Source organism: Carcharodon carcharias, chromosome 8, assembly GCF_017639515.1.
Source record: "Carcharodon carcharias isolate sCarCar2 chromosome 8, sCarCar2.pri, whole genome shotgun sequence".
NCBI lineage: Eukaryota > Metazoa > Chordata > Chondrichthyes > Lamniformes > Lamnidae > Carcharodon > Carcharodon carcharias.
Window position 1 is genome coordinate 141,075,746 of NC_054474.1, and position 27,774 is coordinate 141,103,519.

The following is a 27,774-nucleotide window of genomic DNA, read 5'->3' on the forward strand; positions in this document are numbered from 1 at the left end:
CCTAAGCTTGGGTAACCTTGTGGGGGAGAGGGGGGGGGAATTCTTGTTGAGGGACCTGGTTCAAGCATGTAGTATCTGAAAAGCTTTCTGTAATAAAGTTATCTGTTTCTTGTTAAAACCTGTCTGGTGCATCAAGTCAATGCAAAGCCCCTTGATGATCCTGGGCCTTAGCAGCAAGCACTGTCTCAGTGACACTGCTAAAGTACTGCTAGCCTCTGATCAGCGGATGGGACTTCCACCTCTGGGGTCCTTGATCCTGGTGAAGGCCCGCCAGTTCCCAGTTAAATGCCTGGTTAAGTGCGACGATCCTTCCTATAACGAAGCGACGCGGAGCTCTTGCTGGCTCTCCAGCCAGCAGACGGGACTCCTGTTGCCTACATTAAGTTCCACTCCTTGTGTGCAACAAGCAGGCTCTAGTGAAAATGGTGACTGTAAACCACATGATAGTTTTTGTGCTAAAGAGAAAATTTAACATCAGGTTTTCCAGCAGCAGTTGTAACAGCAGTATTGGGATTGGATTCTACTTTACAGACAGGTCAAAGGCAAATTCAAATTTAAAAAGTCAAACTCTCAGTTGGAAAAGAAACCTGGTATAAAAACTGCTGATACCAACAGGATAGTCGGGGCTTTTGACATAGACGATAAGATTAGTTACACAGCCAGCTGTTGCACTTCCTGTTCACAATTAGTGATCGGCAAACACTGAGTCAGAAGCTTGCAGAATATATATAAGGGCAAAGCAGACGTCAGTGAACGCCTCAGCACTCAGTCAACAGGCAGGAACTAATTTGGAATAAGCTCCTGTGGACACATAATTGAGAGAAAAAAAGAAAGACCTGCAGTTTTGTTTTCTTTATTCCTTCATGGGATGTGGGCATCATTTGCTGCCCTTCCCTGATGCCCTGGGCCTGAGTGATTTGCTAGGCTATTTCAGAGGGCAACTACATTGCAGTGGGCCTGGAGTCACATGTAGGCCAGACTGGGTAAGGACAGCATATTTCTTTCCCTAAAGAACGTTAGTGAACCAAATGGATTTTTACAGCAATCAATGATAGTTTCATAGTCACCGTTGCTGAGGTTAGTTTTATTTTTAAAAATATTCCAGATTTTATTAATTGAATTTAAATTCCATCAGCTGCCATAGTGGGATTTGAAACCATGTCCCCCGGACATTAGCCAGAGGATTACTAGCTCAGTGGCATAACCACTATGCTGCCATCTAAGCTAGCTAAGTTATATAGCGCCTTTAATGAACTAGATGTCCCAAAGTGCTTTACTGCCAGTAAAGTATGTTGAAATGTAGTCACTGTTGTAATGTATGAAATGGATTCCATTTGAGACTGGAGTTCTCAGGAAAGCTGTAACTCCATCATCAATGCTGCTCCTCCAGGCTCCTGAAGCTGCCTTCTAATGAATAATATTCTCAAAGGCTCCGAGTTTTGATGGGGGATACGTACCCAAAATGTTAACTCATCTTTTCTCGCCACTGACCTTCTGAACCTCACCAGCACTTTTAGTTTGTGCCTAACATTCTCAAAGGGATTTTTTTCACTTCCTCCTCCCTGCCCTTCAATCTCCTGATGAAGAGAACAGACCATAGACCTTCCCTGGTGTAGCATTGCTTTAAAGATGGTAACAGTGGGTTTGGGATGACTTTTACCACCCACCTGTGCCTAGCCCTTGTCTATAGATAAGTATTCAGCCTCTCAAAGGAGCATGATTGAGATGGGATTTGCATTGGTCAAGGAAATGTGAGTGAAACCCTGCGCCTCAGCATTTTGCAGCAGCATGCATTGGATAGTCGACAAGAGCTGTGCAACACTGTAGTGGGACTTCAGTGTATTCAATAAACAAGGTGTATTAGGCATGCAACAGTTCAACAAGAGCAACCAGATTCTAATGGATAAGACAATTAAAAATAAACAATGAGCGAAAGCACTCTTGCCTCTGCATCAGAAGGTTGTGGGTTCAAGGTGCACTCCAGAGACTTGAGCACAAAATCCAGGCTGATGTTCCACTGCAGTTCTCAGAGCATTGCACTGTCAGAGTTTCAAATAGGAAGCCAAAACAAGGTCCTGTCTGCCCTCTAAGGTGGATGTAAAAGATTCTTTGGAAGAAGTGCAGGCCAATATTTATTCCTCAGCCAACATTACTAAAAAACAATACAGTTATTATCTCATTGCTGTTTTTGGGTCCTTGCCATGCACAAATTGGCTGCTGTGTTTCCTGCGCTGTAACAGTGACGACACTGTTATTGGTTGTAACATTGCAGCTATGAAAAGTGCTGTATAAAGGCAATCCATTCTTTTCCTTTGCACTGAGTGGTGAGAAACAATAGCACGTTCACTGTACAGGAACAATTGTCACTGAATTTATTTACGTGTAAAGTGAGCATTTTAGTGAGCCTGTTAGGTAGTGATGCATGTTTCATGTTGATTATCTGACTCCACTTTGAAACTGAGGAGAAATGGTAACATTTCACTGCATTAGAAAAGTATGTTTTCAGAGTGTGATAGTTCCTAATAGGTTTTGGTGTGAGTCCACTAGCACAGGGTAGTATTGACTCAGTCCTGTGATGCAGTCCATCGAGCCCTTTAGCTCTGATGTGTTGCTCATGTTTTTCCCCTGTGCTGGGCTATACCACTGAGTCAAGCTCATTTTGAGGATCAATCTCTTCCTCTTCCTGTTACTGCACAAAGTACGATTAACACGTGGAATGGACTTCTGGATAAGGAGGAGGCAAAAAAGTTGGAATCATTTAACAGATGGAATTTTAAATCCTAAGATTCATATGTATCACAGTGGAGAACTGTCTTATGTATTTTCAGGACATGGATATAAAGGAATTTTGCAGCTGCTTCCTAGCACGTGTTCTGAGGTCAAACAGTGAGACAAAAGAAGTTGGACATAGAACCATTTCATACGTGTGTGCTCTTTTTAGTGCTTTTGGCAATACGTTTATGCTGACATTCCTGGCTGTCACATTTGAAGCTGTTACAAGTTAACAAACGTTTTAACGTTTTAGACAGGAAGTTAGCGTGCAATAATGGAAGATGGTGGCATAATGGTAAGGTCACTAGACTAGAAGTCCTGTGGTCCAAGCTAATGCTTTAAGGACATAGGTTCAAATTCCACCATGGCAATTAATTCAATTAATAAAAACATCTGGAATTATAAAGCTCGCCTTGGTAATGGTGACCATGAAACTATCATCGATTGTCTTTAAAAACCACCTGATTCACTAATGTCCTTCAGGAAAGGAAATCTGCTGTTCTTACCCTGGCCTCGTCTGCATGTAATTCCAGATCCACAATAATGTGGTTGCCTGTTACCTGCCCTCTTAAATGGCCTAGCAAGGCATTCGGACCAAGGGTAATTAGGGATGGCTGACCTTGCCAGTGATGCCCACATCCCAGGAAAGAATTTTTAAAATTGTTTCCAGTAGCTGAAGGGTTGATAGCAAGAGGGCATAAATTTAAGGTGGTTGGCAAAAGGATCAGAGATGATATAAGGAAAAGCTTTTTTACGTAATGAATGGTTAAGATTTAGAATGCATTGCCTGATGAGATTCAGATGGGGATGTAAATAGCTGAAGGAGAAAAAAGTGCAGGGATATGGGGAGACAGTGGGAGGAATAGATTTCTCTTCAAAAGAGCCGGCAGAAACTCAATGGCCTGAATGGTTTCCTTCTGTCCTGTACAATTGTATGATTCTATAACTGGTGTCCTGAAAATATCTAAAGAATTAAACTCTCCAGTGTCCACAGCAACCTCCTCCTAACCTGTTATTTGAAATATAAAAATAACTAACCTAAATTTGGTGTACTTTGCATGAATAACAGAGAGAGATCTCACTGTGCTGTCTACGCCAATACATGTCCTTAGTTGAAAAGCTAGAATGTGTTACAGTTAAAGCACTGCATTACCTAAAAGGTTTGAACAGCAATAGATTCATTGGACGAAAGAGAGAAGTTGCATTTATAAGGAGATTGAGCACTGGCCATTAATGCTGAGAACTAGTCAGCTACCACTTCTGCCTGTAATTTTTGCATGCATTTTGATTTATTAGTTAATGATACTTTACTGGTATAATCAAGCTATGTTGCTGTAAAGCGCTCGGAAATTATATATCATTGGACCACTACTTAACTCACAAGATCTAAATCTAGTGCTTCACAAGCATTTGAGAGGAATCTATCAGCTGTTTATGATGGATCTCTGTGGCTGGCGCGTACTTGAAGCCTTAGGTTTTCACTAGATGTGCTCAGTTTCACATGACAGTCATGACATTTAAGGTCCAAGTTGAAAAGATCCATTTAGGTATTCCTATTACTTGAGAAGAGGCACTGCTTTTATGAAGAGCTGTTTGTCAGGCCTCTGTTTCCTCTTGTTTGTTAACACTATAATATAAATATTGTTCCAAAACAATTCATTAGGCTGCAAAAATCACTTTTTTTTAGCATTGTTGCATTTGTGGCAGCCAGCTGTTCAGCTACCACCCAATGTCCCCCCCACCTACATTGACAGTATATCATTTATAATTGACTCTCAGAATGGGGAGAAAAAGGCAAAGATTCTGGCATCTGAATATATAAGGCAGACCAGTGCTCTGTCTGCTGTCAGCACTAGTTCATACCAACATGTCCTTCCATTGAACTTAACCCTTGGATGTTTTACATACCAGAAAAATATTTCTGTGCCCTCTCACAGGAAATTACTTAGCTTCCTTTGCAATCTACAAAAAATGAACTGTGGAGATTTCTTACTCTCATGAATAACAGTTAAAAGAGACCACCTCATCCAAAGGTGAGGATCAATACTTAATTAAAAAGCTTCACATGTTTTTAAATTGTGACATATTAACCAGAGGCTGACAGATCCACGAGGATTGCATAGTGAACCCCGAGTTGTTGGATCCACGTTCCATAAATTGGTACTGCCATGTTATTGATGTGATGTGGAACTCGGATTGCTGAGAATCTCAAACCCCCAGGCTACTTGTTTACAGTTTTTGGATGCCAGCCAAAGCTGTGGGCCCTTGTTGGTTGCCCTCTGGCAACTCAGTCCATTGCCATTTTTCACTGGGTGTCAGTCACGTCTTACTTAACAACATTCCTAACTCTGATCCTTAAGTTGTTTGGGTTCAATTCCCATTCCAGAGACTTGAGATCAAAATCTAGGTTAACATTCTCAGTGCGGTACTGAGGGAGTGCTGCATTGCTCGGGGTGCTGTCTTTCTTCTGAGACATCTGCCCACAAATAGAAGATGCAATGGCATTACTTCAAAGAAAAGCAAGGGAGTTTACTCTTTGGTATTGAGTATTGCTGAAAAAAGAGACATGCTAACAAAGTTTTTTATCTTGCTTAACATCATGTCTCTTTTCTGAGCAATACCTAAGTTCTGTACTATCAAATGATTATTTGTATATCTGAGACAGAGGTACAACAAAGATCAAATTCAGGATATCAACAACATCGTTATAAATTGTTGTTCCCTTTACTATTTGTATTCTTGTGAATTGCCTGATCAGTGCAAAAGGAAAAGCTTTGACAGTGTGTCTCCTTTTGCAGCAATACTTGAGTTAACCCTGTTGTTCCGCACAATATTTATGTTGCCACTGAAGTCACTAAAACCGATTATCTGGTCATTATCGCATTGCAGTTTGCGGGACCTTGCTGTGCACAGATTGGTTGCTGCATTTCCTACATTACAACAGTGACTGCATGTCAAAAGTAAATCATTGGCTGTAAAGCACTTTGAGATGTTCCGAGGTTGTGAAAGGCACAATAATAATATAAATCCTTCTTTCTTCATGCATGAGCTTACTGAGTATCAAAGATCCCCCCAAAGTCCAAACAAACATAATCAGACTTCCAGTTCTTTAAAAAGAGACACCATGTTTGGCTTTGCCCATTATCAAACAAATTTGAAGAGACTCTTCAATCCAAAAGACAACTCTTCTTTCAGCATCTATTTAAAATGGACCTTATGATCAATTTTTCTTTCAAACTATCCATTGAAATTGGTGTCGTTTCACACAACCCATTTGTCTTCTCTGCATACCAATGGAAAATTTCGAAGTATGTGAGGACAAGGGATTCAATCCTGATTTACCAGAATTAATGACACAAATTTTAAATTAGATTTTTAAAAATTGCAACAATAAACACAGAATTACCTTAGCAAGAAAGTTTTCTTGGGTTAAATAATTACAGAGGCGTACGACAGGGAAAACCTTGTTTTATTTGTACCAACATTTTAAATACTAAAATAAAGCACACATTCTCGATCTGACTTCAACTAGAGAAGAGCAGAGTCCTCCCCACACAGAGGTTCAAACTGTTATTGGGCACCCGGCTGAATTTAATGGAGCCCTCTGGATCGGGCTAGATGGAGGGCCGGCCTGCACAATCACGGAGGATGCTGTGCATCCCATTCCCACCAGCTGGAAAATTGACCCTCAGTAAATCAGTGGCGGGAATGGGCTGAGCCCGTTTTCTGGCTAATTAGACTCAAGAACAAACCACTTAAAGGTCATTATCCCTGAGCCTACTGAGATTTAGTGGGGGCTCAGGGATTCTGCCTAAATTGCATAGGTTTCCTGTGCCTCATGAAGGCCACCCAGTTTCTAACGGCTTCCCAAGGCGGGGTCCCTCTTTCAAAGGCATTTACTGCCTGATTGCAGGACCTGAGAATGGGAAAGCAGGTGCCCGCTGACAACCAACCTCATCTATGCATCTGGCACCTTTCCCCTCCCCTCTTGCTGGTGACTTACTCCCCATGATCCCCATCCTGCCCCCGCTTACCTGTGGCCTAGGCCTCTTGTTGACTCAGGGCCTCTGCTGCATGCATTTCCAGCAGCAGCCACTGCTCCCACTGGCACTGACAGCCAATGGAGACCTGCTGGTCTCTGATTGACCAGCACCTCTTGGTGATGTAGGATTTCCACTGGCAGGACCCTGACGCCTGGAGAAGGCCCCTTAAAGTACTTGACAGGCACTTAATTTGGTTGAGCCTCCCCCACTGATGTGTCCTGAGTCTCCTGCCTGTTCTCCAACCAGTTGGTAGGGCCCACGTGGGGAGCACTAAATCCAGCTGACCATTTTTGTTTCAAAGACTCTTCAAACCTTTTTGCAATGCTTTATAATTGGTAATGCAAATCTCAATGAAGTGCATCTTCATTTCACTTGTGCATGTGATAATGATAAAAATAGCACATGGTTCTTCATGAGGAGTGCTTCATAATGATGGTAGTGATCTTTGGTGTAAGGATATGTTGCCATGATTTAAAGACTTTTTATACACGATTAGAAATAGTGAATGCAATTTTACACAAATGTTTATGAACCTTGCACATCTGTATTTATCTATAGCTTGACTCAGATGGTAGGATTCTGACCCCTAGAGTTGTGGGTTTAAACTCTGATCCAGACTTGACTGCATGATGCATTGGCATGGATAATGCATCAGTCCAACACTGAGGGAATGTTGCCTGGGCAGAGTGCTGCCTTTTGGATGAAGTGCGCTGGTCAACTTTCCTCCCTCCAGAAACAAATTATCTAGTCTTCCGTATCATTGGCTTTCTGTGGGATCTGCCTGTGTACAAATCACCTGTCAAATTGTCTACATGACAAAAGTGATGAGGACACTTCAAAGTACTGCTAAGTACTTTGGAGGTGTCTTCGGAATGAGAGGCGCTAGCACTTGGCAGACCCATGGAAGGTCAGCTGTTATATATAAAAGTATTGAATCTACCACACGCATATCACACACTTTGTGGCAAGTGTGAAACAACCTGCCCAAAAAAAAGCTCGCCATTGAACTGCAACCTAAAACAGTCGCTTCAACGAAAATGAAAATGGGGAGAGATGTAAAAAGGGCTGCCAATTCACAATCGCCCGTTCTACACTTTCAAGCAGGACAAAATTATCTGCAATGGGCCTACATGGAAAGGTTGTATTCCTTTAGATATTTGAGGCTTTTTCTTCTGCTTGTTTTGAAAGTAAACAGACATTTCTTTTTGATCACAGAGATTATGAATGATGTCATCAAGAAGGTGAAGAAGAAGGGAGAATGGAAGGTAGGAATCTTTTCTTCTCATGGTGATATACCATTCTGATGCTTTTGGGTCAAGGAGTGAATGTGCAAGAGGGACAATTGGACTGATATTTAATATAGTTAATAAAGAGCTTTGCTGGGCAGGACAACTGCTACATTTTTACTGAAGTTATTAAAATCAATAAGGATACCCTCTTGGATAGACCTCAAAATAGATCAGGCTGACATCCAGCCAACTGGGACCTCAAACAGATTGGCTGTGTTCCTTTCAAAACCATTGCTCACTTTTTTAATAACTTGCTAGAGGGACTGTTCCCCTCGACTGGAAGGATGCTCATCTAATTCCAATTTTTAAAATGGGAGGCAAGGCAGAACCAGAGAACTCCAGGCCAATTAATGTGACCAGTAAGCGATGCACTTCTGAAAGAGATGCAGAGGTGCTCTAAATGATCACCTGGACAGAGGAAGAGACATTGGGGGCACTCAACGCAACTTCTTTAGGAGAAGGGGATGAATTTTGCTGTGTACCTGGATGTCCCATTGACCGACTGGGCTTAAAATGGGAGATGATCCTCCTTCGGTGGAGGGCGGGACCTGGGGCAGCATATTGTCAGCAGCAGCCAGTTAAGAGGCCACCACCAGGGTTGCTGTCTAATTAAGGGCTGCTAACCCAATCAGAGGGGCATTGGTAGCCTCAGCAGTGCCACCATTAATAGCGGCCATTGTTGATTCTGCAACCTCAATGTTGGCGCACTACTGGATTGGGTTGAGGGAAGTTGAGGCCTGACAGCTATCAGGGGGTGAGGTGGGAGGAATCCTGCAGCATCGGTGGGTGCTGGGTGCCCCCTCCATGGACCATGCAATGGACATCTAAGGCACATCTCCTGGGAATCCACTGGGAGGCTACCAGGGTTTACCTGGCAGTCTCATTAAGGGGTGGAGGGCCCCCTGCTGCCAGGGCCTGGGAGGGAAATCATGAGCTCTGGTTCTTCTCCTGTTCTGGGCCCCTTATTTCCTCACCTACCCACCCCACTTTAACCCTCTCCCTCAATCATGCATGAATTTTGCCCTTTCAAGATTCACCAACCAATTGCTCAAATAATCACCAAAGATCCTAGTAAAATGACAATAACCATTGTTGGCATCTAGTTGCAAATATTGTCCGATGTATATAGGTCATTCATATTAAGAGCAGCAGATATACTGCAGTGTCAGTTTGTGTGTGCTCTATAAGTGATCCCACTGTGACTGTTAAACAAACCAGACAGCATTGGTAATATTGTTAATTTGACAGGAAAATATCCTATTAGTTATTTATTAACACTGTGCAGGCAATAACACTGATTTCGGTGACTGTCTTGGCCCTCATTAACATGTTTTGCACATTGCATCATAAGGACCCAGTGACAGTAAATTCATACTAGCCATCTGGATAACTGCATGAAATCTTTTCCATTCTGTAGAAAAATTAGAAGACGTTCTCCTACCTGGGTACATGATGCTATTCAATACATTTATTTTATACAAGGGGCATAATTGGATTCTATTTTATCAGTAATCTTACAGGTTGGAAAAGCCAAATGACTCATGGGGCAGGATCTTCCGGTCGGCATGCGGGGGCGGGGCCTGCTTACCGATGCATAAGATGATGCGGGATGACATCGGGTGGAACTCCCGACCTCAGCCCATGTTATTTCCAACTTCAGGTCGGCGGGGGCGCAGCCGAGTCAGCTGCGTGCCTGCCGACCTGTCTACGGCCTATTGAGGCCATTGAAGATTAATTAAATATCATTAATGGACCTGCCCGTCCAAAGTTAAGGTTTCCGGGCAGGCCGGGAGCCCTGGCGGGCTTCAGAAAAAGCATGAAATCCCATCCACATGCGGGATGAGGTTTAACGAGGGTATTTAAGTTTTTAGTAAAGGTTTCAATAAAAGTTATAGACATGTCCTAACCCATGTGACAGTGTCACATGAGGGGCCATGTCAGGGAAATTTTTCTATCATTTGTATCACAATTTTTAATTTGGAGCCGATCTCCCTGAGGCAGCACTTTTAGCCTCACGGCGATCAGTGCACTCTTTTGCATGCATGCGTTAAAGAGTGCACTCTTGGCTGAGGGAATTCCCCCTGCCCACAACAGGGAGCACCAACTGCTTCACCCGCCCCCCCCCCTTAATGGGGGGAAAATTTTTCCCATTGTCAACAAAATGGAGTGATTGAACAACATAGGTCTTCATGGTCAGTGAGAGGTGTTGGAACCCTCAGGTGTCTGTGTGACACAACTTTTAAGAGGCCAGAGGACAAAGACTGGTTTATAACTGCACCTGTGCTTTCTTGATCAGCAGTCTGAGACTGCTGATTGCTGCTTCTCACTGCAATATATTTTCAACATCATCTATGCAAGACAACTTTATCATAATATTTTGCTACCTCAGAAAATCATAAAAAGCATCAAGATAGAGTGGGATAATAAGTATGTAGACAAAAGGGCAAGATTTCAGCCAATGGAAAAGACTCGAGAATCGTGTGCAGTGTAAAACAGGTTACTGATTCACTATTAGCCCATTATGTACTCCTGCCCTGGCAATTTCACCCCACAATGTCTGTTTGTAATAACATTGCCGAAATTACACTACTGATTCCAACACAAAAGTATTAAATTTGTTGTAAAGCGATTTGCGATATCATGAAAGGTGCTGTATAAATGTAGGTTTTTTCTTTCTTTCATTACACATGCATGCCGTAAGTAGAGTTACTGTAGCAATGGTGAAATTGGAGGCCCAAAGCTGTTTCTTTAAGGATAATTAATCACAGAACAATCAACTGATGTTAAGAAAATGGCTACAAAGAAATCACTACATTGACAAAACAATTCCACTCTGTAGCCAATACAACATTACCATTCTGACTTCTCTGGCACCAACCCATAATATACCATAAATGGCATCTGCCCCTTTTACGCTAATGACACTATCCCCAAGATTCATCAATCAGACATCTACCAGCAGCTCAGGGAAAATGTAGGTTGAATTGTTGATCTGAATGAAACATGGTACAAAAATTCAGTATGGCCTTAACTCAAGAACTGGATTATTTCCCCTTCCCCCAGAAGTTGTCATACAAATTGTGTTATACATTGTGAATTTACAATCTATCTGGGGTAAGACTAAGATGGAACAGTGATCTGTAAAATCTTTCTTCAAGTAATCTCTTAGTGACAAACAGGGGTTGCATTCCCAGACTTTGCAAGCATAATAAAATGGGCGACAGTGAGTCAACACCCTGTTTTGCATCACTCCCAGTTTTTAGTTTCTTATATTTGTTTTGATGAGGCTCAATATGCTGAAGCCTCTGGTGTATCAACATGGCATGTCATCAGAATTGTGCCTACCTACTTTAGGGCATAATGAAAATTTATTTAAATGCAGGTTTAAATTCAAAAAATGAATTTTGAGAAGTGTATTTAATTTTGTGGTACTAAACCTCAAAAATGATCCCCCCCCACCCCCCAGCCCCCACCAACTCTCCCATCGACCTCCACCACCCCCCACAAACCCCCACCAACTCCCCCTCCACCACCCCTACCAACCCACCACCACTATCACCCCCATCACCCCTAGCCCCTGCACCACCCACTCATCACCCCTACCTCCCTCCGCCAGCATCCAAATGATTCCAGGTATCTCACTTAACATTTTTCAAGCCGATATTCAACCAAGGGCCTTCTCATGAATTGGAAATGCTACGCCTGACCTTGAGGCAGCTTCGAGGTTTACTGGGGGGCTTTTCACAAAAACAAAAATCAGAGCCATGAAGCTGCCCGAAGGTTGGAAGCAGCAGCACAGCAACTGCCGGTGAAACGAATCTGAAAGACCGATTTAAAATAAAATCATAACTGTCTGGCTGACAGTTCTGATTTTTTTTTTTGAAAGGCGGTCTTTCAGGTCTGTGGCTTTGGCTGCTCCAGCTAGATGACAAGAAACTCTGTTTACAACACAGCCCAGGCACCCCCAGCCCCTGGGCTGGCACCATCTGCACTGCCCTCTCCTGGGCCCGGCCTGACACAGACAAAATGCCCATGGAGGCAAGAGGTGACCCTTAATTAGTCACTTATGTGCCTCAATTAGATCTTGCGGGGCGGAGACTGAGCCACCAAGTTTCTCACTGCTGGCAATACGACATGACAGCTTCAAGGTATTGGAGTTGGGATGCCCTCCTGATGCCTTTCCCCGCCATTTTGCCAGCCCTTCCACCTCTCCGCCCATCGCCAATACACAGGGAAAAATCAGCCCATTATCATATCTTACCATCTAATCAAAGTTTTTTGAAGAAGTCACCAGATAAGTGGATGTGGGGAATCTGGTCAACTAAAATTTGGTTCAGGACTATGAAGTGATGAAGTTACTAGATTTTATGCACATTGGCAATTTGTTTCAATTAGATAGGTTGGGGAAGACAATAGGTTCACACACACGTTACAAAGGTAAAACTCAGTTAGATCTTAAGTAGCTCTATTCAGTTGAGGATAATAACCTCTGGAACAAGTTCACAGCTTGTACGGGGAATGTGGATTTGCTGTACATATTCATAAGAGAATTGGACTGGTTCCTAGCTTGGGTAGAGATCACATCAAGAGTTAGGTTCCAATTCATATATAACTATTGGCCAATAATCTCCTGTGTTAGTTTTGATTGGTTCAGAGTGTTGGGCGGGAGAGTGATCAGAGAGCAATTACCCGGATCTGCCGCCATTCAACTCACTAATTATGTATTTGCAAGGAGCTCGGCGAATCTCTTGGAGGGGTGGGCAGGAAGTCACCAGACCCGCCATTACGTCATGGAGTCCAAAGTCCTGGTGCCATATTTAAAGGGCACCAGACAGACATTAACCCAATGTGGGCCGGGAGTTCCGCATTACTCCTCCAGAGTCCTCGTGGCAGCAGCTGGAGAAGCTGGCAGATGTGAGCAACCACATCCTGGGACATACGAGGACGTCTCCAGCATTCCTTTTGGTTCATCACTAGATAAGAGCAGCGCCGGAGATACACCCATGGCCAGCCCAATGCTCGCCACTGCAGTGTTCCATGTTCGCCAGCATTTTGACCTTTTGGCCTCTTGCTGCTCGGCCTTTGCTCTCCTGGCCCTGTGCCAACCAGTGACGAGCCCTCTTTCTCCTCATCTGCATGAGAGCCATTACCAAGGCAGGGTTGCCTGCAGCCAGCATCATCAATGCCTCTCTGGATGTGTAAATGAATTGAAGTGATAGTTAGTGGGCATGACTTTTACAGGTTTTTCTCCATCTCAAAGCCAGCAGGCCAGTGCTAAGCCCTTCACCTGTCCTCTGTCTACACATGGCATCCCCACCCCACCCCTTCCAGGTGAAGGACATCCTGGAGGGCCAGAGATTGGTCTTCTTCCAGTTCATACATGACTGTGCATGAAGATATTGCAATTTGACTGGGGTGATGAGAGCCATATGCATGCAGCCTCCCTCTGACTCTATTCCACTTGCCTCCAGTAACTTTGATTCTATAGAGGGACCATTGCCTTGGCAGCATGGAAGGACTAACCACATGATCCCTATCAGCCATGACCGTTCAGCTGGCAGGATGGAGGTTTGGAGTCGTGAGTTGGCTGCTCTGCACTAGCTGGGCCCCTTGTAGGCATCCACTCCCCCCTCCCCTTCACCTCTGCCTCTGAGAGCAGCCGATGGAAAGTGGAACAGAATGAATGGCAGCTCTAACCTTGCTGGGATCTCTATGTTATGAGACCCATGAGTCTCCTGCTGCCATGTGTGCTTGGTCATAGAGAGGTGAACACAACTGAGCATGGTTGGCATCGAATTGCCTCATGATTATTAGGGTGTCCCTTTAGTCGACCACTTGTGCTGACCTTGAACTCCATCCACCTGAAAAGATTGTTCTCCCACTTTGAGGGATCTCACTGAGTAATTAACTGCGTGGCCAAGGTCAGATTTGAAAAATGGTGCACGTCACCTTCCATTTTTGGTCCACCACCTTCTACCCTCCTCCATCACCCAGCAACCTCCCCCACCATCACCCTTGACCCACCCAATTATACCATTCCCCTCCCCTCTGTTACCCTTGAACCTCCCCCTGGTAACCCTGTACCCTATTACAATCTACCTTCACATGCCTTCCCTCCCCTTCAGAGCTGACCCCGTTACCGTCCCCATGCCCATCCAGACCCTCCCCCTTCCCGTTATTCAAGAAAACACCCACCTAGCTCTCCTCCCATGAGGCCTTCACCGACCAGACTAGCTTAGGACCTGCCATCCCACTGCATCCCACTCTCCACTCTGATCTGACTTATCCCTCCTATCACCAGTACCCTGAGTTCACCCCCAGGACTCCACCATCAACAGCACCGATCCCACCCTCTAAGACACTTTTCCTCCTCCCCCACCCCCCTTTCCCAGACACTCATTCCACCCCTTCCCCTCTTAGCCTGCCTCCCCGTCCAGCCTTCACTCTACCCTTCCACCCTACCCCCCTCCAACCTTTCCAGTCTTTGCCTGCCTCTCGCATCCAACCTTGGCACAGCTTTTGCTACTGGCACTCGATATGAGTGAAGTTAAATGAGGTCTGGCATGGGGACCTTTTATCTGGCATGGGGCATTTAATGAGCATGCAAGAGATGCTAATGCATGCAAATGGGGTTCTCGACATTGTTCATTGGGAAGCTTGAGCCACATTTAACCTGCTTTGAGAGCCAGGAGAACAAAATTCAAACAGTTTATTCTGCCATCGGAAATAGATTGTTTTGCCTCCCGACAAATGAAGCACTCCCGCCCGCCACAATTCCGGCTGCTGGTGGGAGAGGAAGATTCCGCCCAATGTCGGAACTCAACTCTGACCTAATTTGGGATCCTGGAGGAATTCAAGAGAAAGAAAGAGAAACTTCTTTTTTAACTGGGAGCAAGAGCAGCTTATTTAACTCAATAGACAATTCAAGTGATTCAATTAATTTGGGAATGGGGAAAAGTTTGGAAGGTTACATTTCCTATTTGGATACAAACAGAACTAACATTTTTTTCCCACAGGAAATAGGGTGAGAAAGAAGAGACCCCATCTGTTGTAATCTGATGTATAATACACCTTTAAGAGAATGTAAGGAGGTTGACCATGTGACTGTACGACCCAATAGCTGTGCAGCATGGGCTACAATGTTAACATTAGTCTCAAGTAGGGTCTGGTTGGAGAAGCAAACATCATATTAGTGCTCTGTTGTCAGTGTAAATAAATAGCATGTGCTTCATTTCATATTGGTCTCTGCATCTGCAGTATATTGTCTTCGCCTCACCTGCCGGCAGATAAGCGTGCAGCTGGTTCACAAGCAAAGCGACCCCACAGTAGAACATAACATCATCACATGAACCTGGACTGGATTTCAAAGGTGCAAAGGCGACATCTCTTAAAAACAAACTCTAATTTTACTGGGCCATGGAATATTGGAGTTACCATTTGCAATAGATCTCAACAATGCATTAAAAGTAACGGTTTCATAATTTGTCACAGCTTCTATACTTAAAAAGATGGTGAGCTTTTTTGTAAAGGCATGTCAGAACTAAGTATGATTCTGAGAGCTCTGCTGGTCACCTGCATTTCACAGGAGAGCAGGCCATTTGCCTGATTGTTGCTAACCAATGTATGGTGAGAGGAGGTTTACCAAAGCCCCATGTCCTACATATGCAGAGTGCAAAGTGTTCCACTTGTGAATGAGAAACTCTCAATTCTCTTTTACCTTTGCTAGATGTGAGGGTGAGGGCTTCATCCATGAAGCAAATTGCTATATCCCACCTTGTGTCAAACATTTACCTGAAAACGACAGAAGCAACAAAGCTGTAAAGCAGCTCAATGATTAATATGAAAGTCAGAGTCTTTCTATTAAGTGCCATACTGCTTACGCTGACATGATGATTGTATTTGTGTATTTTATTAGGTGCTGGTGGTGGATCAACTCAGCATGCGCATGCTATCGTCCTGTTGCAAAATGACTGATATTATGACAGAGGGCATCACAAGTGAGTGTTTCAGTTATGATTTGGAACCAGAATTCTTTGCAGTCAGCTTTAATGAAAATAGTTTGAAAGTTACAACTTCTGTGCAAAGTTGCATTTCCACATCTTCTGTCGCCTCAAAAATGGTTTTGAAAATCAATGGAACAGAAGCACGCCATCCTTCTTGAAAGTTTGTAACTGCCCCGTGAGGTTCAGAGTAGTTTTATTTAAATACTTCACCAACATAGTAACAAGCAAAGAAACAAGAAAGCAACAATTCATTATTAAGCTTTGGTTCATTCCAGGGCAAGCAAGGATCCTCAGGTGTGACTTAGTGGTAGCATGCTCTACTCTAATTCAGAAGGATGTACATTCAAATCCCAATCTAGAAATGTGGACACAATATCTAGACTGATACTCTTGTGAAGAACCTGAGGGGTGCTACACTGTTTTATTCTGGATCAGACAGTAAACTGGAGCCCTATCTGCCCTTGTAGGTGGAAATAATAGATTCCATGACACTAGTTTGAAGCAGAGTTCTTCCCTCTGTCTCAAACAATATTTCGGTCTCCACCAACATCACTAATACGGATTATCTGGCCATAATCACATGGCAGTTTATCAGAACTTGATTTGTGCAAACTGGCTACCTCGTTTCCTGCATTATGCCATTTCAAAAAGACTTCACTGGCTGGAAAGGACTTTGGGACATCCTGAGATTGTGACAGGCGCCACATAAATTCAAGCTCGTTCTAAGAACATAGAAACAGGAGGAGGCCGTTTAACTCTTCGAGCCCGTTCTGCCAATCAATGGGATCATGGCTGACCTGGGACCTAACCTTATGTTCGATTTCCCTTAGTACCTTTGGTTAACAAAAATCTATTCACCCCAGAATTAAAATTAATAGTTGGTCAGGCATCAATAGCCATTTGTGAAAGAGGCACACTAATTTTACTCCTGAAAGGTCTGGCTCTAATTCTTAGACTAAGAGTGGAATCGTCCGTGCCCCGTGTCGGGTGTGTTCGGTGGTGTGAACGGACAATATGGCAAGAAGGCCAAAAATCGGTTTCTCAACATTGTGAAACGAGTACGTGATGGGCCGCATTTCCTGCCATTGGACGTCGGGAACCTCATTGCAATACATCAGCGTATCATTACAAAGCCAGTCTGCGGGACTCATCACTCCCCCCCAGCTGGATCGTCCACCCACGCCGACGTGTTTCACAACAGCATATAAAAGGTGTGCACTTGGTGGGCTGAACTTTGAGGGGAACTCAGAAGTGAGGGTGCAGTAACATTACGGAGCGCTCGCCAGGGTCACCTGTTGGACTTCAAGGTTGAGGCATGTTGGGTTTGTGGGGGGGGATGCGCAAGGGCTGCCCTGCAGTTCAGGTGACTTTGTGAAGAGGGCAAAGGCTGCCTTACAGTTCAAGGTAACGCACAAGCACGTGCAGGGTGTAGGGGTGGGGGGGGGGGAGGGGTGCAAGGGCGGGGGGCGAGGGTAGCGGCTACCCATTAGGGACACCTCGTATAAAATGGCCACTCCTCTGCAGCTGAGATAGGTCAGGCGCAGCTACATTTATTTGATTGGAGTCGGGCCTCCAGCTTCTCTGCCCACTCAAGCAGTGCAGAGGCATGAAAGTATCACAAGTGCTCCAGAGCTTTTCAACCCTCGGGCACAGACTGCAAGCTAGTGGGTATTTTAGTGGACTGCAGAACAGTTGAGTGACAGGGCACGTTGTGCAATCTCGTTGCCAAAACTGGCCATGGAGCAGTGACTGGTGGAGGTGCTCACAGGCCCTTGAAATGTCATCATCCTGACTTGGAACAGTCTCCCCCATGGTTCAAGCCAACAGCGCAGCCTTGCAGTGCAGGTTAGGAGAATGCCTGCGCCTGAGCTGAGAGCACAGCACGCAGTCCAGTGGGCAAAGCTGCTGCTAATCAGTCAGGTAGATTGGGGTGGAGGAAGGCAGGGTTTCGGGCAGCCATGCAGGGCACTAAACTCTGGCCTTCCATGTGGTGGCCAGCACTCTCCGGGATACATTAAAGGGGCTTTCAGACTTAACCAAGAGAGGTTCTTAGTACACCCGTGCTCTCTCTCATTCATCCTGCAGGAGGAGTCCTCAGGATCATGGAGCTTGGTGACCTAGCTGTATGTCCCGTGGCATACAGAGAGCGAGGACGATGGAGAAAAGAGCGACTGAGACTCCTGGTTGCACAGAGGGAGGAGCAGCACCCTCTGGAAGAAGGGGTGGCTGGGGCTCCTGCATACGCCGCTGAAGAGCCACAGTGAGCCATCCCTAGTCAGCGCCTAGCTGGACCCAGAGTCTATAGACGCTGCCTTTCATTCCTGCAGATGACTGAGAACCAATGTCACTAAAGACTGCACATGTCTAGGGAACTGGTCAGTCACATCTACCAACTTCTGCAGGATTTGGCACCACGGGGACTTGGATGGCATTCACTGCCAGTTGCTGTAAAAGTGACAGCAGAACTCAATTTTTACGCCAGTGGCTCCTTTCAGAGTTCCACAGATGACCTCTGTGGATATCACAAGCCTCCACCCACAAATGCATCCATGAGGTCACGGATGCCATCTTTGTGAGGGCACACAACTTTGTGCATTTCGCCTGGGACCAGGATAGCCAGGATGCAAGAGCGATTGGATTTGCCCAGATCTCGGGTTTCCCACAGATGTAGGGTTCCATCGACTGCACTCACATGACGCTCAGATCTCTGTTGCAACATGTGGTCAACTATGTCAATCGCAAGGGATTCCAATTGCTGAATGTGCAGCTGGTGTGCGAGCAGCACAAACAAATCTTGCAGGTCCGCACACAGTTTCCAGGGAGTGTGCATTACCCCTACATTCTCAGTCAGTCACAGATCCCTGGCGTCTTCCAGGGTCCACAGAGGTGCAGGAATGGTTCCTCGGGTCAGGGTCTACCTGCAGAGGACGTGGCTGATGACATCTGTGAGGCGGCTTCAGACTGCAGCAGAGCGACGATATAATGAGACTCATGCTGCAACTCACAACTTGGTGGAGCAGACCATCAGGATGCTGGAGATGAGGTTCCAGTACCTGGGCCGGGTCTGGTGGAGCCCTACAATACAGTCCACAGAGGGTGTCACTCATTGTCATTACCTGTTGTTCTCTTTACAACCTGGTGCTGCAAAGGGGAGAGGAGCTGGCTGAGGAGGAGATGGAGGAGCTGGAGGTCTCCTCCAGTGAGGAAGACGTTGATGGTGATGAGGATGAGGAAGTCCTCAAAGGCAATGATGACAGCGATGAGGCCCTTACACTCCACAAAATGAGGCAGGGGTGCTCGGGAAGCCCTCACAGCTGCTAGATTTGTGGAGGATGATGACAATGTGTAAAGATGAGACACCATAGATCCCCACATTGCATCTATGAACGTTTGATTCCAGTCTGGCTTATGGCAGCGCATAGGCTCTCTGTGAGAATGCTCTTGTCATGGAGACGCAGTAGAGGCTCTAATAGTCACCCAGTTGCAGGAGGATGATGACACGATGCAGTGAGGACACTCCATAAATCTTTACATAGCCTCTGAGAATGTCTGACTCATATCTGGCCAGGGGCAGCTTGCTTGTGCTCTGTGATCAGGGTCATATCATAGAGACACAGCCATGAAGCTTTAAAAGCATCTGATCCTTTGTCCACCTTCAGCACCTGACCCCTTCAGGAGCACAGCATCACTGGTCACAGATGCTGACAATATGCAGGCCAGCCCCACCTTAAAGGTGCTGGGACCACACAGAGAGAATGACGGAACTCTGTGACACCTGCCCAAAACACTCTGGCAGCAATGGCAAGCATGGTCGAGGTGCAGGCATCAGATTTGGATCCAGGGAGTGTGAGACTGGACCATCACTTTGGTCTGAAGGCTGCACAAAGAACAAGGAAGAGGCCCTAGACTGAGACACCTGCCTTTATCTTGTGCAGAAAGGTTTCACATTTGAGTGACATGAACACTGCTCATCAGAACAAGGAGCCATAGGCAGGGAGACATTCTTGGGAGTTTATTGACAATCGTGAACGGTATGTATGAGTGACTAACACCCTTGCCCAGAATGTGCAACTTCATCTTGTTAACCCTGTCACTACGTCTTGGTGCTCCCTGGACATCCACAGTGGAGGTGGAGGCAGCCTGCTGACTGCGGTGCCATGTCTGTGATGACCTTGACGGGCGTCCTTTGGATGGCCAAGACCTGGAGGCCCTAGCCTGCTTTCAGGGTCCTGCTGTGTGGCAGTGACACCCTCCTCAGCCTGTGGAGCTGGAGCTGCTGAGGTCATAGGAAGAGGGGATTCAGATGTGCCGGATACTCCCGGAGTGGATGGCCCTGGGGGGGCTACACCTGCTGATCCTGCTCCATACAGGTTCCCAAGGGCCCCTGGCTGACTCCTTGAGGAGACGGGGTAGTTGGAGTGCTGTTGAGCTGCCCCACACCCCTCTCACGTACACACAATGTATGGCATCAGCAATAACGTTCAGCCCGCACAGCAGTGCAGGAGCGATGTCCTGCACCAAGGTCTTCACAACAGTTGCCATCCTACCAGTGTTGACCTCGTCGCATTGACATGCCGACACTATCACCTCAGCCTGAAGGCAGATGGATTCCTCCATCATGCCTTGCAAGCTGAGGAGTGCTGATGTTCCCGAGCTTGCCTTCGGAGCTCCGGCAACTGTGACGTGACCAAGTCCAGAAGTTCGTCATTTGATGTGGACTCAGCCAATTTCTGGCCTCTAGTAGTCCTCCGAGTGCCGGAGACCTGGGAAGTCCCTGCCACCGCCTGCTATGGATCAGACAGTGCGACATGCTCACCAGATTGTGACCCTGAGGCTACTCTAAAGCTAAGTCCCATGGTGGTGTGTGTGTCTGCACTGGTGGAGGGTGTGGGTGAGCGCCACGGTGGAACTTCAGGGAGGGTGCCTTCAGATTCCTCTTCAGCGGTTTCTTCAGGGCATGATAGGAGGCATTGGTCGTGGATTCAGTTGGCTGTTTGGCAGGTGTGCCTGCGAAAGCAAGGAGAGATAATTAGTACATGGCCGGGCCTGTGAAACAGGACACATCACTCACAGCATGGTTGTCTGATGGATGTTGCACTGCTGGATTCTAAGTTTGGTAGAGAAGTGCTGACCACACCGTCAGCACAGGAATGGTCTAGACCCTTGCTGGCCAGCTGGATGGCTCTGTTTTCTAAGTCTGTTAGGACCATGATTTCAGGCATTCCTCCACCAGTCTGCGGCCTCTCCGCACCAGTCAGCGACCTCTCTCTCTTGTGTGCCAGCTTGTCCTGCATGAATAAAGATGGAGAGAGTGCAAGCAAAACACCTGCCAGGCCAGGTGATATGTATGCCTGGCATGTGTGGGTGGTGACTGGTCCCGTGGATGCGAAGAGGACTATGAAGGTGTGTGTGAGAGAGTAAATGGTGATGTCTCTTGAACTGGCAGTGAATGAGGTCCCTGTGGATGTGTGATGAGTTTGCGAATGTGTGAGTTGTCATGATGAGAAGAGTGACTTACCCTGGCAGGATGGAGGAGATCATTCATCCTCTTGTGGCACTGGGTGGCTGTCCTCTTTTGCAGAGGGTTGGCACTGACCACTACTGCCACCATCTCCCAAGCCTCGTTGATCATGCTGCTGCCCATCCTGCGGCCAGAACGGGGCTAGAGCACATCACGGTGAGCCTCCATTGCATCCAAAAGGCGCTCAAGGGATGCATCATTGAACCTGGGGGCTGCAGCCTTTTTGCCTTTCAGGGCCATGTCTTCTTTGCAGCAGTCATGGGCTGGAAGCACTGAGAGGTGTGCGCGCAGCTGAACTTTAAATATGGCGCCTGGTGAGATAATGGCGTGGCAGGCGAATGAGGGCCCGCCCACCATGGAAACGGCGTGTTTCCTGGGACTGCAGAATTAATGCAGTGCGTTTGGGATGATAGATGAAAAGCTGCCATGTGGCTGGGAGGAAAACCTTTTACCTGCCTGCTACCTCAGTGCAAATCAGGGATGATTCCACCCAATAACCAGGATTTTCATGTCCTGTCATGGTGGGTCCTGCTATGGGAGATTTGCTGGTTCAGCCAAAAGTCCATTGACTTATGGCAAGAACGAACAATCCTGGTGGTGGGCAGGGCCGGAAAATCCCACCGTATGGCTTCTCATCTACACTCCCTAAGTGGTATGAATAGTTCACCCCATTTATTCCCCTTAATATCTGGAAAACTTCGATCAAGTCACTCCTTGACCTTCTAAGTTTGAGGAAACTCCAGGGAACCCTGGTTTGAGTAACCTTTCCTCGTAATTTAACCCTTGTAGTTCAGGTATAGTTCTAGTAAATTAATGTTGCACATCTGCTTCAGCACAACTGGCATTGTGAGTAAAAACTCAATGATTGTCAAAGAACTTCAGCCAATCGAATTGATTGTAGGCTTCAGGGACTTCAGCAGTGCAGCCTATGGAGAAGCACACAGTCACTTACAGCAGCTTCTCGATTTCCATGTTTAACTACGCATGTGCAGACTCCAAAAGTTGCTGTCAGTTTTGCCGTCATCACCACAGCAAAATCTGGGCCCTGTTTTTTTTAGTGTCAACATCTTAACTGAAAAGGCATTTGGTTCATTCTGCTTGATCCTGCTGCCAATGAATGCTCTTGCAAGCTGTACCAGCACACTGTTCCAAAATTTAATTTTATGGAGTTGTAAAGTTTTGGTGAGTTAAGTAGTACAGCTAGTTTCTGCTAGAATGCATTGGTGGAAAAATTGTAATATTACAGGGAATGTTTCTCAATTACATTACATTGAACAGGACAGGAAACTAATCATTGTGTGTTTTTTTTTAAAAAAGGACCCTTGTTCTACTCAATAGTTAAGCTCCCAAGGGCTGTGTTGCAAATATACTTTGAGCCAATTTTAACATTTTGCTGCCAACAACTATACAATTAAACCAAAATGGTTCTAATGAAGTTTCGCAGTTTACCCCTTAGGGCAGAATTTTATGTCCCGTGGGCGGGAGCACACATGACCTGATGGGGCATAAAATTGCGCGAGAAGACCTAGGGCGAGGATCCCAACATTGTCGCGCACTCATGCGATATTTCACACGACAGGCGCACGCAAAAGTCAGAAACGCACCCACCGACAGTTAAGAGGACAATGAAGCCCATTAAAGGCGCAATTAACTCCAATTTTCCGTTGCCCGTCCACTCTTACGGTTAGCGGACGGGCGAATTGGTCAGGCGGCCTTTGCATTTTGCTTCAAACCTCATCCAAGGGAGGGATGAAATTAAAATAACTTTTAAATTTCTGTTTAATAGCGTTTTTTCAGCTATGTTTTCAGGTGATTAATTATGATACATGGACACTTTTTTTTAACAGCTTTTAAAACCTTTCCTTTAGCCTTTTTCAGGTCTGCAGCTCTCCAAGGCAGCTGTCTGCCTTCAGGAAGCTTTCCGGCAGTGCTCACCCGCACCCAGGGGAACATCATCCCTCTTCCAGCCCCCGCTCCGACCCCGGCAGTGCTGAGCATTTCAGCGCATGTTTTATGCTGGTTAGCCGTTAGTTGGCCAGCCAACATGAAATTGCGGTCGGCGGCTGATTGCGGTTGGCGATTCCATTTCCCGACCACTCCTGGGCCCGCCGACCAGGCACGCCCGCAAAAGGTAAAATTCAGGCCTTAAGATTACACGATAGTCAGCATTTAGGATAAGTACAGGCTTTGATTTGTTTAGTTATGGTAGAGTTAAGGTTCATTTTGTCAGCATGTTTAGGTTGTATCTGGTACTTCAAACAGTGCAACTGCATTATGGGATGGCAAAATCCTGCCATTTTAAAGGTCATTGACGGAACTGGTGGGAAGAATCCATACTTTCTGTTTCCTTCTTAGTTCCACCTGTCGCCCGTGAATTACTTACTTAGATTGTAATCGGGTCTCGGAGATGATTTGTCCGCTTATTTCAAGGTATATGGGTCCTATGTTTAATTTTTTGCTCCTCTTCCCTCTGAAGTCATCACCTCACACATCAACCTGACTAAAATGGCCTGAGAGGCGACACTCCCAGACTAATGCCTGTTCCAATCTTCACCATTCATACTGAAGAACAATACGTGGTAACCTTTCCACCATTTTTCCAATATAGTTATCTCAACTTGTGTGGAAATATCAACACAAAAAAAAACTAGTAAAGCAAAACATGTTATTTTGGATCAGTGAGATCAACTGTGCTGTTGGGCTCACAAGTGACCTGACATCAGGTGGCAATCTCATTTTACATGAAGATCTCTCTGCAGCAAGTGGTTGAGGTACACGGAAGGAAAAAAAAGTTTTAAACGAACAAGGAACAAAATGCATAACGAATACAAATTTCGGCAAACAAATAATTGAAATTCCAAGGCAAAAAGAGTTGGTATTTGCTGTTTGACCAAACAAAAGCAAAAAAACTGATTATGTTTTTATGATGCAGTCGTAGAATCATAGTATGATTGCAGCACAGAAGGAGACCATTCAGCCCGTTGTGTCTGTGCTGCCAGTCTGCTGCCTTTTCCCTGTAGCCCTGCAAATGTTTCCTTTTCAGATAATGATCCAATTCCCTTTTGCACACCATGATTGAATCTGCCTCCATCACACTCTCAGGCAGCACATTCCAGATCCCAAGTATTTGCTGCATAAAAAAATTTTCCTCATGTCGCCATTGCTTCTTTTGCCAGTTATCTTAAATCCGTGCCCTTTGCTTCTCAATCTTCCACCAATGGCAACATTTTCTTTCTATCTCGTCGATCCAGTGCCCTCATGATTTTGAATGCCTCTTTCAAATCTCCCCTCAGCCTACTCTAGTCCAAAGAGAACAGTCCCAGCTTCTCCAATCTATTTACGTAGTACACGTTCCTCGTCGCTGGAACAATACTTGTGAATCTTTACTGCACCTTCTCTAATGCCTCACATTCTTCTTGAGGTATGGTGCCTAGAACTGGATTCAATACTCTAGCTGTATAGTTGTTCTGAATGGTACAGAACCTGAGTAATGCTGAAAAAAGAGACATGTCTAAGCTTTTTGTGTTGCACTCATCAGGACACTCGCAAGAATACCAATGTAAGGGGGAAAACAACAATTTATACTGTATATGAAGAGAGTGCTGATTGGTTGGCAAGTGGTGTTGCCATGGAGAATGCACCACTGATAGCAACTGACAGTTAACCACCAAGCATTGTCTTAAATTTAAACCAGGCAGCTTGACACTGATTGGTCAAGAAATTGCCCTGAGGAATGTATCAGCGAATGGCTGTCACTTATTTTGTTTAGCTGAAACAGGCGCAATGTGTGTACATGTTTTTTCTTTCTGTAAAGAACAGGGCCCTGTGTATTAATACATGTAGCTTACAGTACACGCAAATGTGCCACATTGCGAGCCCAACTGACAATCTTAAATTGATTGTCAGTGTAATTCTTAACACATTGAAGATTATTTAGCAAATGTTGTTCAATCATGGAATCACATCTAATGTTGGAGACTGTGTTTTGAGTTTTGCAAGCATGGGCTGGTTGGGTACGGTCTGTACCCTGCCCATTGTGAACAGTGGCTGGGACATGCTGTTTGATACGATCCACCAGTCTTTGGGACGTACGGCCTACATACCTAACATAACGCTGGCACTGAGATTCATACACCACATTATTCATTTGTGCAATGGGCAGTGTGTCTTTTTGGCTTGACTACAGCCTCCTGTAAGTGGCAAGTACCACTCATGTTGCTACTGCATAGTAGCAGCGTGAAACAGCTAGCTTCATCTGTTGCGTAATTTTTTGAGATATCTTGCCCTTAAAGGGTAACCTGAGGTAGAGAGGGCACTTTTCAGGGCCAAAAGTGATGGCCTTAGGCCCGTTCATGAATTTGCATGATATACAGTGCGAAATGATCTGATCAGGTTAGCCATTGTTACCAGGGTGGCTTTGATGTGCCCTATTTCAGCATTAAGCTTGCCTGGTGAGTAAATGGCTCAGGTCCTATTTACAAGGTTGCCAATAAGACCAATCTTATAGTGTGTGGAACTGTAAGAATCCCAACGCATATATTGACCAGTGAAGGTAGGCTTATGGTAGACCGTGGTAGAGAACCCCCTGGAAGATTTTCGTCAAGGAAGAGGAGTTCATTTGACTGCTCCATTTCACAGGTAAATTTGAGCACAGGATGGAGCTCATTAAGATATGTAAGGAAATTGTTATATGCAGCTGCAGATTGAAATATAATGAACTTATCATCCATATATTGGAAATATGAGAGGGATAGGAGGTTAGATGTCATTCCATTGAAGACATGTTTCTCATGGAACCCAACAGAGATGTTTGTGAGAGCTGGGCCTAGAGGGGATCCCATGTCAACACCATCTATTTGGGCATACATGGTGTCATGGTGTCATCCAATGGTGGTGGGTCTAGATGGCCATGATATAGTGCTGCAGCGCACATATCTATGTCTTCCTTAAGTGGCACATTGCTAAAAAGGCTAGCAATGTCAAATGAGCACATGGATACAGCATTGCTATCGATATGCAAGCCCTGTATGGCATCTGCAGATGTGAAGGAGTCCTTCACCATGCCAACAACACTGGGCTAGTGTATCATAACTGACAAAATAATCTCTTTTATAGGACTACAGTCCAGTCTGAGGCAGGAGAGAAAAAATGCAAATTTCGGGAACTTTTCAGGCATGTTTTGATTGACAATTAATTAAACCCAAAATTAACTGTTGTCCATACACAATTCTTACCTGGGTTGTTGGTGGGAGGGGGTGCGGGTGGGATGCAGTGCGGGGGTGGTGGTGGGGTCAGATATTTAGCCAGCTGCTTTACTGCATGTGGTAACCTTTGTTGACAAGAACTTCTCTTTGTTCTGTTTCAATGACAATTATGTAAAGTTGTGGAGGACATAAATAAAAGGAGAGAACCACTCCCCAGTTTGGAAGCAGTTTATCTCATCACACCCTCTGAAGAAGTAAGTTTCAGCTTTAACCAATCTCACAGATTAAAAAGTGCATGATAACAACGATTTTAAAATTTGCAGCATTGACTTTGATGTATGGAAGGGCAAATTACTTGGCTTAGTGCCACTTGCCACCAATGTCACTGCTTACACCGAGCAGTGAGAACTCTTGCCCAAGTACTGAACTGTTGCAAAAAAAGTGGCAGAGACAGTGGAAATGCTAGTTTCTGAGTGATTACAACTCACTCATGGTCAAACATAGACAATCCTTTGGAGATATGAGATCATATGATGAATACCAAATTCCTTGTAATGTCGTACTGGTAGAACACTGGTGTTAGGCCACATTGACATCATATTGGTTATGTAAACTTTCCTAAACTCATGAAATAAACTGAAGGTGGAATCAAATGTATCAATGGGACTTGCGAAGTAAAGGACAACAGCAGCAGCGACAACAATCGACATTTATTTAACACCATTAATGTTGAAAAATATCCAACCATACTTCACAGAAGCTTAAGGAAGAAAGGATGAGGAGCCAAAGAATGAGACATTAGAAGCTTGGTGAGGGAGGTGAGTCTGACGCAGAGTATTTGAGGCGGAGATACAAAGAGATTGAGGAAGGGAATGGTGGCAGCTGAAGGCAGGGCCACCTGTGGCATAGCAAAAGAAAGGGGGGGCACAAGTGTCTGGTGTA

At 45.3% G+C, this 27,774-nt stretch overlaps 1 protein-coding gene across 3 annotated transcripts in view; it reads left to right on the forward strand.

Annotated features, from left to right (window-relative positions):
* Window positions 1-27,774, forward strand: part of LOC121281031 (syntaxin-binding protein 1) — a 140,622-nt gene that overhangs the window by 77,616 nt on the left and 35,232 nt on the right. For all 3 annotated transcript variants that reach the window (XM_041193607.1, XM_041193608.1, XM_041193609.1), the window contains exons 2-4: window positions 8,031-8,080; window positions 16,020-16,101; window positions 27,010-27,086. In XM_041193607.1, coding sequence (XP_041049541.1) covers window positions 8,031-8,080; window positions 16,020-16,101; window positions 27,010-27,086 — 209 coding nt within the window. The remainder of the gene's footprint in view (window positions 1-8,030; window positions 8,081-16,019; window positions 16,102-27,009; window positions 27,087-27,774) is intronic.